Below are 15,673 nucleotides of genomic sequence, written 5' to 3'. Positions count from 1 at the left end.
ATGCTTTAAAGTTATTTGTATGTCTCTTCTAAAAGGTGTTTGTTCATATCCCTTGTCTGTTCCAGAGTTGTGGATGTTTTTCTTATTGGTTTATGAGAGTTCTTTATATATTGAAATTAGCCCTTATCTGTGATATGAATTAAAAACATTTCTCCCTCCTGTCAGCTATATCTTAACTTTGCTTATACCGATTTTTAATCTACAGAACTTTTTTTTTTGACGCAGCCAGTTTGTCCTTATTTTTTCTTATGGCTTCTCAGTTTTGTCCCCTCAGCCAACTCTTTCTGGAAGCATTATCAGGATACTCATACTCACTGTGACACTAAAAAATACTAAAAGCTTTTTTTAATTCATGTTTTTAATTTTTATATTAATATTAAAATTTCACAAATTTGTAACATGATGACTTCCTCAAAATAGTCAATTATGATCAAGATAGTTGTAAGAAAGTGTTATGAATCAAAATATTCAGAATTTGGTGAGCCCAGGTCTCATGTGGCTAAGGCCTTTGAAGGAAGGTCCTGGAAAAGACCCCTTGGGCTTATGTAAGAACAGGATCTGATGGCTAGCTAGCCTTGCCTTTACAAATACAAAAAGTAACAACACCAGGGGAAGTGCTAAAAGCTGTTTTGATACAAAATCCCCACTATTTCTCCCAGTGTGAAAGTGCTAGTCACTCAGTCATGTCCAACTCTTTGCAACCCCATGGTCTGTAGCCCACTAGGCTCCTCTGTCCACAGGATTCTCCAAGCAAGAATACTGGAGTAGGCTGCCATTCCCTTCAGGGGATCTTTCCGAATCACAAGTATTAGTCAAAGGTGGCAGGTCCCTCTGGGGGATTCCAGGAGAATTTTTAATGCTCTCTTTTTTTTTTAATTACACTTCACCTTACCTGGCTGGGAGGTGAATGATGAGTTTGGTATTTGAGGAAGAAGTTAACCAGTTTATATAAGTCATCTTCATTTTCAATTCCAAGGGCCTGAGGAAAAAATAGAATGACTGCTTCAAACACCATATTAAGAAGTCCCTAGGCTCCCAAGAGCAGGGGCTGGCTCCCTTCAGTCTCCCTGGCCCCTACCAAGGCCCAGAGAACAGGCCTTTCAACACCGGAAAGCACAGTGAGTGTAGACTCGCACATCAGAACAGAGAAACAACGCTCAGAACAGCTCCATACAGGCCTGGCAGGCAGGAGCATGCTAAAAGGAGCTGAACACGCCTCTGAGTTTAGGGGTGAAGGGGAGAACCTACGGCTGAGAGCTGGGCCATGAGAAAGGGGCTGGCCGAAGAAGGGGTGGGATGGGAGTCACCGACACAACTCTGAGGCCAATTCTTGGCATGGAGAGTAGGTAAAGGGAAGGATATGACGATGAGCTGGGGAAGCCCTGGAAGCCCAGGCGCTCCTCCAGGGCTGAGGCAGTGCTGGAAAACCCAGGGGGCTGTGTTACACTGGATCCCCCAGCCCACTCAGCCTGGGGGGTACTCACCGAGAAGACGGCGTCCAGTCTCAGCAGGTAACACTCGCTCTTCTCCAGGGGCAGGAGTAGGCTCAGCAGCTTGCTCTCTATGAGGAAACCCTGAGGAGAAGGGAGACGATATCTCCAGTCAGAGACTGGGTTCAGGACAAGTCCTGCAGCCCATCCCCCTCCAGGCAACGAGCCAGGAACGACTCCGCAGAGCAGAAAGAACCCCGGGGCCAAAACATCGAGCAGCTGCCAGGCACCCCAGAGGAAGGGCTTCCTGGGATGCCTAAGAGTCCTTCTCAGGGACGAAGCCATTCCTCTTGATGGACTGAGGCATCCTCAGAAGGCGCTGACTCACCTTGCCCACAGGCCACAGGGGCGAACACCTGAGCTCCCCACCACAGTCCAGACCTGATCCAGTCCCATTCCCTCCCGCCCATGTCACTTCCCTCAAATGCTAGTCCCCAGACTCAATGGACACGAGTTTGAGCAAGCTCCAGGAGATGGTGAAGGACAGGGAAGCCTGGTGTGCTGCGGTCCGTGGGGTCGCAAAGAGTTGGACACAACTGAGCAACTGGACAACAGAGTCCCCAGACATCTCCAGGACACAGCAGTAGGTGCTAATCTGGAGCAGAGGAAGGCTGGAGGGAGATGGAGATACCAGAACAGAAACCAGTATCCGTCAATTGGGGCTGAGAGGGGAAACGACTGGGTGCACCCCCGGAGTGGGAACAACGCCTTGGACAGAAGGCCGCAGGCAGCAAGCTGGCGGACAGAACAGAGAGTCGGTCAACTTCTTCCTTCAGCAGGAGCTGCCCTCAGTGGCAAGAGATCCCTGTCGTGCCCAAGAACTATCCCAAGTGGACTGGCGCCTGCCAATCTTTGTACCATTTCTCTCCCATCTCAGAAACGAAGACCTAAGTAAACAGCAATTCTGTTTGGGTACAATCGGACTTCTAGCTGAACCAGCTCCTACAAGATCATTACACCAATTCCAGTGGGTTTTCTAACATGAGTGAAGACATCCAAGGCCTAATACCCACCAAGTAATTGCAAACTCAGCTCCCAGAGAAAGGCCACCATGGGTTGCAGCCACCCTACTGTCAGATGGATGCAAGGGGGCAAGACTGGGACACTTTCTCTTGTAGATGAGTATATTTTAGCATTTTTTTTAAAAAATGAATTAGCAGGGGTCCCTTGCTGGCATGGACCCACCTTGCTGACCCACAAAGGGAGGACCCCTTGGCCAGCCAGGCCAGCTCTGGAGCATGACAGCTTCTCTGCAACCCCGTGAAGCCTGGACAGGAGGGGTCCCCCCGCAACAATACCATGCTCTGGGCAGGCCCACTCTTGCCTCCAGGCCACCTCTGGTCCATCCAGTGTCATCCAAGGCGGCATTCGAGAAGCAAGGGCAGAAAGTTGCAAAGCCTCCCGCCAGGCACCCAGCCTCACCGACTCGTCACACAGAAGCATCAAGATCTTGCGGGTCGTTCTTGCCGAAACTTGCTTCGGCAGGTCCAGGTAAGACTCTGATCCTGAGCTGTCCTCGTCTGCCCCCTCCTCTTCTGCGAAGGGACACAGAAGAGAGAGAAAGAAAAAGAAGGTGATTCCTCTGCCTGGTTCACTTTGAGGGACAGTCAAGCCGCTTTCCTTGAGAAAATGTATACCTTCAAAGGCCTCTTCAAGGCACTAAAGTCACTTTAGCTGATGAAAACCTATTATGTTGGGGGAAAAAAGAACGGGAGGGTTGGGGTTGAAATAAGAGACTATCTGGAGAATTCTGCCGCTCCTGGCCAGCTTATAATGCCTCACTCTTCCCAATTTTATCTACCTGTAAATGTAAGACTCAAAATCCAGCCTTGACCAGGAAGTGGGAGAGAAACCGTGGACCTATTTATTCTTATTTTAGAGACTGCTCTAACACATCTACTCTATGGTTTCTAACCCTGCAGCAGTTTAGAAACAGTCAATGAAAATGTAGGGAAAGCAGCTGCTTCACAGAAAAAAAAAGAGCTGCAGCAAGAGGAGCTGATGGCAAGAGCCAAAATTTTTCTTCACTAAAATTTACAAATGTTAGGTTTAAAGCTATACATTCCTTGTCGGAAAACAGTACTAAAAATCATGGTACTACCCAGATTTTACCACTTGCTCAAAAGGTAAAATGAGATAACACACATGAAAAGATTTTGAGAAGTGCAAGACGGCAGATTGCTGGTGGGAATACATGTTCTCAGAGGCCCCTCTGCTCCAGCCTGCAGACGTTCTGACTCTGTTCCGGTCACCTGCTTCCATCAGCACTTCCTCTAAGATCTGTGTGGCGGACTTCTGCTGCTGCTGAGAAATTGGCCCCACGTTCTTTAGGAACCAGAAGTTGGGTGCCATCCAGGGAAGTCCTAGATGATGGGTATGGATGATTCTGTCTACATCAAAGGCTCTGTTTATCAGGTCCTTTGCCTCCTCTTCATTCATCAGCCAAATCTCCCGAAATTGCTTGTCATCAATGAGAGCAAAATGCCTAGGAAGGAGAGTTACTGATGGTGGTCAGCTGACACCAGGGCTGGACCAGTCCCCCACATGCACCCCCAGCTAGCAGTAGGGCAAGAATTGAGGCAGAGCTGGGGGAAACCCTGGGCCCGGCCCCATCTCTGAGCCCGCGATTCTCACCTATGAGAACAAGGCAGGTGACATGCAAGTAAAGAGACAGGAGAGACAGCACAAAAGATTCTCTGGTGCCCTGGCCCAGCTCCCCAAAGCAGGTTATATCACACACTAATGAAATCACTGTCACTACCAGCTCATCTCCCACAATCCCCCTCCTAGGGCACATGCCTTGGACCCCACGTCCCTGAAATACCTCATGGCTTTCTGAAGCTCCTTGAATTGCAACACAAGGCGTTTGTAGTCTGAGGTTAGGGACTGGTTCTCCTCCTGAAATTGCTTGACCTGCTTGTTATATTTTGATCTCAGATTGTTAAGTACATCATGCAGGCTGAGTTGAAGAAGGGGGAAAAAAAGTTAGTCTACCGCTGAACTAAGGCTGCAATGTATGATCCATCCATCTGATATCTACTCCACTCAGTTCTATAAAACCTAGGCTCAGACTTGTGGAAGGGGCAGGAAACCCTCCCAAATATTTTCCCAAACACAGCTACAACTGTGATCGAGGAAAGGAAAGCAATAGGCGGTAATGGAATCATCCAGAACTAAATGCATTTGAAACTATCCAGAACCTCAAGCCCACCAAGTTCAGTTCAGTTCAGTCGCTCAGCCGTGTCCGACTCTTTGCGACCCCATGAACCGCAGCACGCCAGGCCTCCCTGTCCATCACCAACTCCCGGAGTCCACGCAAACCCATGTCCATTGAGTCGGTGATGCCATCCAACCATCTCATCCTCTGTCATCCCCTTCTCCTCCTGCCCTCAATCTTTCCCAGCATCAGAATCTTTTCAAAGACCCACTAAGAGGTAGCCTCTTATTCAAGAGTGTGACTGAATCGTCCTCAACACAGCACTTGTCGGGGGCCACATCTAGTGCTGACTCACAGATTGAAATAACCTCCCTCAGCTTCAGAAACAAGGAAAACAGAAAGGAAAAACTTATATTGCACCACAAGCCTGTGATATATAAGTGCCCCATCCTGAAAGAGCTGATACTATTAACGAGTTCACTAACTCATTCATTCGTTCACTTGTGCATTCATCAAACATGAAAGGTCTCTTTTGTGCCAAGGATATGTTGGAATACCAAGATGAATGCAAGGATATGTCTGAGTACACAGCACTATCAGTGCAGCCAGAGACAAAGACAAACGTTAATTACAGAACTGTGTGAAGAGTGCTACGGAAGAGCTTCACACAGGTCACCAGGGGAACCTGGCTGGCAGGAGAGGGGTTGGTCAAAGTCTACAGCACTAGGAGAGACGTGGCCACAGCATGACGAACGCAGGCGGGCCACCGATGCCCAGCTCACTACTAATAGGAGTCCTGTAACTGGAAATCTGTCACATGAAGTAATACAGGCATGGCTTTCAGAACCCAGACCAGACTTCAGATGTCACGCTACTGAACAGCAGCCCCATTAACACAGGGACAGGAAGGTTTGAGGACTGACATAATTCCAGTTTAAAAATTCTAAAAATAAAATATTCCCTTTCAAGCATTATTCTGAAATTGTCAGAAGATCCCTGGGGACTTCCCTGGCAGTCTAGTGGTTAAGACTTCACCTTCCAGTGCAGGGAAGGTGGGTTCAATCCCTGGTCAGGAAGCTAAGATCCCACATGGCTCGAGGCCAAAAAAAAAACCAAAAAACAAAAAACCTAAAATGCAAGCAATATTGTAACAAAGTCAATAAAGACTTTAAAAATGGTTCACATAAAAAAAATCTTCAAAAACAAATCAGAAGTCCCCCATACACAAACACTGATCATTCCTATTTTCACATCCAAAAAATGAGACATTCTATAAGATAACTGACCTGGACTTTTGGACGAATAACTGGTTTTACCCCCACCACACTCTCACACACATACATCAAGAGAAGAGGATATAATAAGTATATAAGTATCATGTAAAAAGGAGGTTGGCAGGTGGAGGGGTGGGGGGATCTCATAGATCAGAGAGACTTAACGTGATGCAAATGCCTGGATCTAGATGAGGTACTAGTTTAGACAAACTCCTCAGTGGTAAAGAATCTGCCTGTAATGCAGAAGACCTGAGTTTGATCCATGGGTCAGGAAGATTCCCTGGAGAAGGGAAAAGAAACCCTCTCTAGTAGTCTTGTCTGGGAAATCCCATGGACAGAGGCGCCTGGAGGACTACAGTCTATGGGACCGCAAAGAGTCGGACACACCTGAGCGACTAACGCTTTTCACTGTAAAGGATGCTACGTGCTAAGTCGCTCAGTCATGTCCAACTCTTTGCAGTCCCATAGACTGTAGCCTGCCAGGCTTCTCTGTCCATGAAGTTTTCCAGGCAAGAAAACTGGACTGGGTTGCCATTTCCTTCTCCAGGGGATCTTCTGGATCCAGGGATCAAACCTACAGTCTCTTAGGGTCTCCTGCATTGGCAGGCGGGTTCTTTACCACTGTCTTTGGGCAACTGGGGGAATATGAATTTGATCCAGATATTTAGATGAAATGAAATTTGCTGAAATGAAAAGGTGGAGGCTATTGACTTTTTAGAAAGAGATTACAAAAGAGTTGCAGTATGATGTCATATCTATATATTAATAGAGAGAGGGAAAGAAATATACTTAATCTCTGATAGTAAGAATATGGTATTTTTATGTCTTTATCTTGGCTTCCCTGGTGGCTCAGTGGTAAAGAATTTGCCTGCCAACACAGGAGCCACAGTAGATGTGAGTTTGATCCCTGGGTTGGGAAGATACCCTGGAGAAGGAAATGGAAACCCACTCCAGCATTCTTGCTGGGATAATTCCATGGACAGAGGAGCTTAGTGGGCTATAGACAGTAAGGTCAAAAAGAGTTAGACACGACTGAGCACATATGTTTTTATCTTACTTTCACTTGAGGTATTTTCTAATTTTGTATAATGCACACGTACTGCTTCTGTAATTACAAGTTGAGATTTATTCTCCAGATAGCCCTGAGCATACGCAAAGTGACACAATGACATAAGTACTGGGTTGGCAAAAAAAAAGTTCACTTGGGTTTTTCTGTAAGGTGTCATGGAAAAACCCAAATGATCTTTTTGACCAACCTAATACTTATATTGGCACTATTTGCAACAGCAAGAGTTTAGAAGTCAATAAAAAGCACAGCAGTGTGGGCCTGGTTGAGTAAATCCTAGCATATCTATGCAGTGGACTACAAAACAGCTTAAGAAATAACATGAATGTTCTCTATGAACTGGTATGGAAACATCTTGAAGATACAGAACAATGTGTATAGGATGCTATTAGTTGTGTAAAAGCAGATGGGCATGAAACTTTGTGTTTGCTTGTATGTGCGTAAGGAAATTTTGGAAAAAGCAAAAGAAACGAATCCAGAGGTGAGACAGAGGACCCAGACAAAAGATGGATGGGAGACAGATTTTTTGCTGTAAAAATCTGTAAACTATTTTCTTTTTGCTGTAAACTGCCTGTGGGGTCAGGAGGACTGAGCCGGTTGAATGTATCCTGTTTTCAAGAGGAAAAAAAACAAAAAACACCTCTTTTAATAAGAATTAGTTATGCGTGCAAGCTAAGTCGCTTCTGTCATACCTGACTCTTGTGACCCCATGGACTGTAGCCTACCAGGCTCCTCTGTCCATGGGGATACTCCAGGCAAGAATACTGGAGTGGGTTGCCGTGCCCTCTTCCAGGGGATCTTTCAAACCCCAGGATCGAATCCGTGTCTCTTATTATCTCCTGCTTTGACAGGCGGCTTCTTTACCACTAGCACCACCTGGGAAGCCCTAAGAATCAGTTATACTTCTAACAATTTCTACTCCTACAAAAGACTACACACCCATCCCTCTTTTCAGTACAGAAAGGCCCAGAAGAAAGACACTCTGCATTCGAGCTTACCGGTTGATCTTCCTCTTCTGCTGGGACTTAATCACTGTGCTTTCTTCATCTCTCTTCTTCAGCACCTGGAAGTTGTACTCTAACTTCTCTTGGTTTAGCTGATAAGTTGCTTTCATTTGCTGAAGCTGTTGTTCAAGAATCTAAAGTTTAAAAAAAATAATTCTAATTAGTCCTGGTACAATTTATTACGCCCGAGGGTCCCTAGTCATTTATTCTGAAGTCATATTGGAGGAACCTTAGGAACAAGTGTCTCTACCTGAATTCTTGGAAAATTTATCATTAGAGGCAAATTAAAGGTCTGGACAAAGGCTCAGATGGTAAAGAATCTGCCTGCAGTTCGGGAGATCTGGGTTCGATCCCTGGGTTGAGAAGATTCCCTGAAGGAAAGCATGGCAACCCACTCCAGTATTCTTGCCTAGAGAATCCCCATGGACAGAGGAGCCTGGCGGGCTACAGTCTATGGGGTCGTCAAAGGACAAGACTGATCGACTAAGCACCCAATGGCGCATAATATTTTTACATATATTATAATTTACCATATGTGAAATATGTTTATCATATACCACAATGCTTTATTATTTCCTTACAGTATATACATTTATACATGTACAAATACATTTATGTTGCTTTGATAATCTTCAATATATAAAATAATGGTGGGAAGTACTGCATGTAAAATATTGGGAGTATTTTACTTTCTTACAGTAGATTCTCAGAAGTCAGGTTCAAAGGTTCTCAGTAAATTGATTCCCACAATTTATGGTTTGCACTTCACTGACTGTGGGCAAGTACCCACCTCCCCACCTGTCAGTGCTCAGCACCATGCAGGGCAGGCCTGGCCCTTGGGGCAGGGGGTCTGGGATGGAGCCAGGAGCTGCCTGAAGCCACACCCAACTCTTGCTGAGCATGCTTAAAGTTTCAATCAGAAATTTCTGACTTGACAGTATCCCAACGGGCCTATAGAAGATGCTGAAGGCACAGTTTCATCTCAAGTGCAATTACCCAGGGTGGTTCTAGCCTGGCCACTGCTCTGAGCCCTGCAACCTTCTAGGGGTGGCTGTGTACTATGTCCACTGGGGGAAAAGATTCTCAGCAATTCTTCCAGCAAAGTCATGATGATTTATGCCACTGTGCTCCAATCATAACCATCTCTGCTGCTTCAAATGGGACCAGCCCTGGACACTGGGGAGGCCACTGTTCAGCGTAGCTGGCACAGAAGTCCAATAGAAAAGTTTTTTGTTGGACGGTGACAATCTGAGAGAGCGTGAACACTCACAGAGAAGGAGGGTCTCCAGAGCTGCTCTGGATTTCGGATAATCATGAGCGAGCTCCAGGCTTTGCTGGGATGGAGGCATTGGGGAGCCCCGTGACCCTGAGCATCTGGGTGTCTGCTCTAACTGTGTCCATGGACCTCCTTTGCAATGAGCCCCTGTCACTAAGACAGGATTTGCCAAACTTATTGGGCCATAGAACAATTTTTATATTTATAACACAGGGAGAGCACATAAGTTATAAATGCGAGCCCTACCATATGAATTCTCCTGTGAATTTCATTCTGAAAGGCAGATTATTACATAATAATCATTATGTGAATAGACTATTTTTCCTACATAATACATCTTCAAAGGAAAAAAATACCACTGGCACCATTTTTTTGTTGTTGGTTTTGTGAAACCATCATCAATATTTCACCTAGTTGAATACAGTTTACAAAACTCTGAACAAAAGTAATTAGGCCATGTCTTTTTCTTGGTGACCTGAAAGAAGTTACTAGCACCACACACTAACCAACTGAGCTAACCAGCCAGTAGATGTGACCTAAAAACAGACCTTAAATCGAAGTCAGTTTTATGGGCAAAAATATATATAATAATAATAATAATCTGTCACTGGATTGTTTTAATTTACAGTCTTTTGCTTGTGCATGCAGTTGAATATTTATTAGCCAATTTTATTTCCTCTCGTTGAAAATATCTACTCCTGCTTTTTGTTAATATTCTTAGGGCATTGGGGCTTTCTTGGTGGCTCAGATAGTAAAGAACCTGCCTGTACTATGGGAGACCCAGGTTGGATCCCTGGGTTAGGGGAGATACCCTGGAGAAGGGAATGGCAACCCACTCTGATATTCTTGCCTGGAGAAATGTCTGTGCTTATTATTCAATTATCCAAAGATATTTTCGCAAAGCTGTATCCTGTGTTCCTATAAACTAATGGCAAAACAGCATGTTTAGTTTGGAGGAATCATTTATAAAGATTATAATTTAACCTGTCACCAAAATCCTTCAGTGTTCCAGGGACTGTGGGTGTGGATCACCCACCTCTTCTCTTTCTCCTGGGGCAGTAGGAGGAGCAAAGGAGCTCCGTTCTGAAGCCAACTGCAGGCCCAGGCTGACACCGGTAGCCAACATCGCCCCAGCAGAACAGAAATTTGGTACAGCCTTTCCCTCTGGCCATCTCAGTTGATGATTCCAAAGACACCACTGGGCCTCTTTATCACTGATCTCAAACTGTGGGGGTGAAGGGGCCCCAGGGATTCCGTTAGGAACTGTAGACTCCACATTCCAAACTCTTGCTTACCCTTTTCTTCCCTGTCACCCACTCTTTAAAAAAGAAAAAGAAAAAAATTGGCCTTTGTAGCCGTTAACAATTAACGAATATGAACTTGTCTTTTTTTTAGAATTTTTATTTTATTTATCTGTTTGTTTTTGACCCGGCTGGGTCTGTGCTGCTGCGTGAGCTTTTCTCTAGTTCCAGAGAGTGGGGGGCTGCTCTCTAACTGTGGCGTGGGTTTCTCCTGTTGCTGAGCAAGGGCTCTAAGGCACTCGGGCTTCCATAGTTGTGGCTCTCGGGCTCGAGAGCACAGGCTCAATAATTGTGGCACATGGGCTTAGTTATTCCTTGGCATGTGGGATCTTCCCGGGCCAGGGACTGAACTCATGTCTCCTGCAGTGGCATTCTTATCCACTGAGCCACCAAGCCCTCACTCACTCTCTTAAACTACTTCCACTATTCACGATCTTGCTTTCTAACTCAAACGACTGTAAACTCCTAGAGGACAGAAACTGTATCTTATTTGTTTTTATGCTTTGCACCAGGTAAGTTCACAGTACTTGTTAAGTAAATAACTTGTATTTAATTTTTGTGATTAATATTCTCGCATTAAAGTTGTACTAAACCATTTTCCAATTTTAAGTGAGCACATAAGGCCTAAAAATAAAAGTTGCTTCCTACATCAAGAGCTAAGTGTTCCTAGCACTTTTATTTTGGGGTGGTGGGTATCGGCGGTTAAATTGTTGCATACATAATGTTTATAGGTTTCTCTTTGTTCATTGTTAATATGACCTTTCTAGCAGTAAGAACTGAAAAGTATACCTTCTTATTTTTACTTCTTGTACCTATCAAGCCAAACCTATATGTACTGGATCTTCTATATTTTGGGGGTTTGCAAAAAAATTAGTTCCATATTTTAGAAATGATACAGTGCAAAGATTTAGTGTTAGGAAGTGAGCTGCATGACATATCTTTCTGACAAAAATTGATGCTATCTGACTTTACTATCTAGTGACTACAGCTCAGAGGCACTATGATAAAGTTCAATCTACTAAAATATTCCACATATTGCAATATGGGTAATCCATGATTCAACTACCGTTTTCTCAGTTCAAGGGTAAAATATGGTACAGTATAGTCATTCTGACACAGGGAAGAACTGTTACACCAATGAACTGCATGCAGGTTCCCACTCTGAGAGTCTCCATCTGTCTGCCTCCCAAATACCCACACCTCACCACTAGTCCATCCAGACAGCGTGAGCCAGGAAAGCCAGGTCTCCTGGGCTACCTGCCTCTCTGCCCCTCACCTCCCTAGTCTTATCTCTTTTCTATAACCTCCTCATGACCCATGTCCTTCTTGGCTTCATTCACGTCCTTCAATAACTTCTTTACTTCATTCAAGCATTTGAGCATTGGATTAAGAACATGAAGTTCCAAGCCTACAGCTCAACAGCAATAAGTTACTCAAGTTAGGAAATAGGGAAAGAACCTGAATAGACATATCTCCAAAGAAGACATGAAGATGACTAATGGGCACATGAAAAGATGCTCAACATCACTGATCATCAGGGAACGGCAAATCAGAACCACAGTGAGATATCACTTCACACCTATTAGGATGGCTATTATCAAAAAACAAAGGACAGCAAGCATTGACAAGGATCTGGAGAAAAGAGAATCCTTCTACAGTTAGCAGGAATGCAAACTGGTACAGCCACTATGGAAACAATATGGCAGTTTCTCAAATAATTAAAAATAGGGTTACTATTTGATAGGGTAATATTAATATGTAACCTGAAAATTTGAAATCTGGAACTTGAAGCGGTATCTGCACTCCCACGTTCATTGCAGCGTGATTCACTTCAGTCAAGATATAGAAACAATCTAAATATCTGATGATGGACTAATGGATTTTTAAAAGGTTCCCTGGTGGCTCAGACAGTAAAGAATTCACCTGCAATGTTGCAGACTGAGGTTCGAAGCTGAGCTGGGAAGATTTCCTCAGAGAAAGGAACCACTACCCACTCCAGTATTCTTGCCTAGAGAATCTCCATGGACAGAGAAGCCTGGCGGGCTACAGTCCATGGGGTCACAAAGAGTTGGACACGACTGAGCAATTAACACTATATACATACAATGGCATATTATTCAGCCTTTAAAAAAAGGAAATCCTGCCATTTGCAACAACAGAAATGGACATGCAGGGCATTATGCTAAGTGAAATAAGCCTGATACAGAAAGACAAATGCGGCATGATCTCACTTACATGTGAGATCTAAAATTATTAAAAAGAAGCAGACAGTAGAATTTGCATTGAGGGCTGTCAAGGGCTGGAGGAGGGGAAGATGAGGAGGTACTAATCAAAGTGTTACAAAGTTTCATCTATGCAAGATGAATAAGCCCTGGAAATAAAATGTACAACTAAGAGCTCATGATCAACAATACTGTACTGTATACTTAAAAATTTGCTAAGAGGGTAGATCTTCTATTAAACGTCTTTACCGCAAAAAGAAAAACAAAACAACAACAAAAAAGAATGTGAGGTTCCATTACTTCACTGTTAGAGACCAGTATGTACTGCTATCATGTAAATGATCATAGAACCAAGATAACTTCAGAAAACTTAACTATAGCTATTTTCTTTCTTTCTTTTTTTTTTTTTTTTTAGCTATTTTCATTAACAGTGTAATGTGTACAGCCCACAGAAGCCATGCTGCTTTTTTACAAAAGTTTACTGTTCCTTGTCAGTAACTCTCAGCTCCCTGACACTAATATTAAGAAAGGCTCAAGAAAATTCTCAAGACTGGAAAAATATCTGTAGTCTAATAGGATTTTTTTTTTAATGCCTGGGACCACGGTAGTGAAAGCGCTGAGTCCTAACCACTGGACCACCAGGGAATTCCCTAATAGGGTTTTTTAATTTAATCTCATTATAGAAAGCTACAAGAAGAGTTAAGAACTGAAATTCTACCAAAGGCTATGTGGAAAAACTTTAACATGTTTTTCTACATGAAGACTGAAATGAACATAACATGCTTGAATATTAAGACGCAACTATGTTACATCTAAATGTAGTTAGGGATAATTTTTTTAACCTACTTTGAAACACAGAATCTTAGGTTTGGACAGAACTTTAGAAACCAGAAAATCTAACCCCCTTCCCACTGCAGGAATCCTTCTTCTACACTGAAGACAGACACAGTCATTTAGCCTCTGAGTACTTTATGACATAAAAGGACTCTTTGTTCTGTGGGATGACCCTTTTCTGTGTGAGACAGTTCCAACTGTGAGGCAGTTCTTTCTGACGGTGAGTCAGAATCTGCCTTACTGCTATGTTCAACCAGCATCAGGAGGCTGTTTGGAATACCGGGAAGGACAGAGGTTATCAAGGCACACAGAACTGGGTTTGAATCCAGGGCTTACCATTTACCAGATAAATAAATAGCCTTGTCTCTGAGCCTCAGTTTCATGGCATATAAAATGACACTAGTGATTTCTCCCCCTTTGAGTTACTGGAAGGATTAGGGAAACTGTGTGTTAAGTGCCTGGAGTATGGTAGGCACCCATCGCAGGGTGGCCACCCTACCATTACCTGGCCCTAGAGATGTTTTCCCTCCACCTGGAAAAAATGCCCAGTTCTCTCAGTGATCCCTCACATGCCATGGTTTCCAGACCCCTTTGGCATCTTGGCAGTTCTCCACTGGTTTATTACAGAAAGAATTCCTCCACGTGTTTCTTGTACATGAGCTCCTTCAGATACGGCCACTCAGAGCAGATAACAAGTAAGTACTGGTTGGATGGACTAGCTCTAGAATATTATGGGCAGTTGCTAAGGATGAGACATTCACAGGTGCTCTGTCTGCCGAGCCGCCCAGACACCCTGGTGGAGAAACAAGTCACACCTGCACGTCCTGCTCCAGCTTGATCTTGATCGTGTTGTACTCTTCGCAGTCCCAGACTCTCTGCTTGTTGAGCTGTTTCTCGTAGTCCTCCACCTTCTTGATGCGGTTCATCAGATATTCCAGCTGAAGGCACAGGGAGACAGGGGGAAGGACAGGCCCCATCCCTGTTCTAACTCTGAAGGGAGTCTCTCTGCCCTCAGAAACCCTGTGCCCCAAGGCTTTGAACTCAAAGGCCATGGCTTGCATTGCTTATCAGGGTCCTGACTCTATAGACTCTAAGAGGAGTGCAGACCCTGCCATCAGACATTGGTATTTCTAAGAAAAAATCTAGTGGATCTTGGTCATATTATTTATTTGTTCTTTATGTCTCTGAAATAAATTGATAACCTCACACCCTTTAGAATGTGTCTTAAGACAGTTTCTTGGGCCACGAATACCCATGGCTGGGGGAGATAGCCCGGAAACAAAGGAGAGAGTGGCAGGACCAGTGAAACCACAGAGGGCTACACACGTGGTGCTGACCACGACCACCACAAGACGGGGCCGTCCACAGGCCCTGCTGCTGACCTGGCCGTCGCAGTCAGGATGCGGGGCTACAGCAGTCTTCCCCAAGGTACAAAAAGCTAGCAAATTCAGCCTCAACAGGAGTCACCCCAGACTCTACAAATCACCACTGACACCCCCTCCGCCTCCCCCACTGGCCACTCCCTGACCTCTTTGGCGTTGTGAGCCTGTAAGGCCCGCTCCCATTTCTTCTTATTGCTGGTCAGCAGCTCCTGTCTCTCCACCTCAAATGCTTTCTGTGACCAGAAGGAAAAAGGGCTCTTGTGTCTGCTTTAATCAGGCAGGTCCCACAGCATCAAAGAGCGCTCAGACAGCAGCAGCAGCACCGCGTCTCCACCCACACAAAGTCGAACCCAAATGGAGACTTGTCAGGTTTCATGCACCCAAAGCACCATGGAAGGAGCTGCATGGGGAGTGTTACAAAGCCTAGGTTTCACAAGGATTGTGAGAGGAAGTGTGCCAGCCGTCCTATGTCCAGTGGGGGATGGCCAGGGCCTAGAAGTCACAGGGCCAACCCTGGCATGTATTCCACTGGGACTCAAGTGCGAGCACTGCAGTGGCTGGGGTTTCCATGAAGCAAAGGCAGCATGGAGCTCACAGAACAGGAGGTGGGGGTGTGGATGGGAATGCAGAGATAAGTCTGTGTTAATCCAAAGAGAGGCCCCCGCCT

At 44.8% G+C, this 15,673-nt stretch overlaps 1 protein-coding gene across 1 annotated transcript in view; it reads right to left on the bottom strand.

The window, feature by feature from the left end:
* DRC1 (dynein regulatory complex subunit 1) overlaps window positions 1-15,673 on the bottom strand; it is a 30,780-nt gene that overhangs the window by 4,279 nt on the left and 10,828 nt on the right. The window contains exons 6-13 of the mRNA XM_061156100.1: window positions 15,153-15,239; window positions 14,440-14,562; window positions 7,986-8,125; window positions 4,315-4,449; window positions 3,743-3,975; window positions 2,913-3,025; window positions 1,485-1,574; window positions 893-979 (exon numbers count right to left, since the gene is read on the bottom strand). Coding sequence (XP_061012083.1) covers window positions 893-979; window positions 1,485-1,574; window positions 2,913-3,025; window positions 3,743-3,975; window positions 4,315-4,449; window positions 7,986-8,125; window positions 14,440-14,562; window positions 15,153-15,239 — 1,008 coding nt within the window. The remainder of the gene's footprint in view (window positions 1-892; window positions 980-1,484; window positions 1,575-2,912; window positions 3,026-3,742; window positions 3,976-4,314; window positions 4,450-7,985; window positions 8,126-14,439; window positions 14,563-15,152; window positions 15,240-15,673) is intronic.

Source organism: Dama dama, chromosome 11 (genome assembly GCF_033118175.1).
Source record: "Dama dama isolate Ldn47 chromosome 11, ASM3311817v1, whole genome shotgun sequence".
Classification (NCBI taxonomy): domain Eukaryota; kingdom Metazoa; phylum Chordata; class Mammalia; order Artiodactyla; family Cervidae; genus Dama; species Dama dama.
Note: the sequence above shows the minus strand (reverse complement) of the source record. Positions and strands in the feature narration are given on the sequence as shown.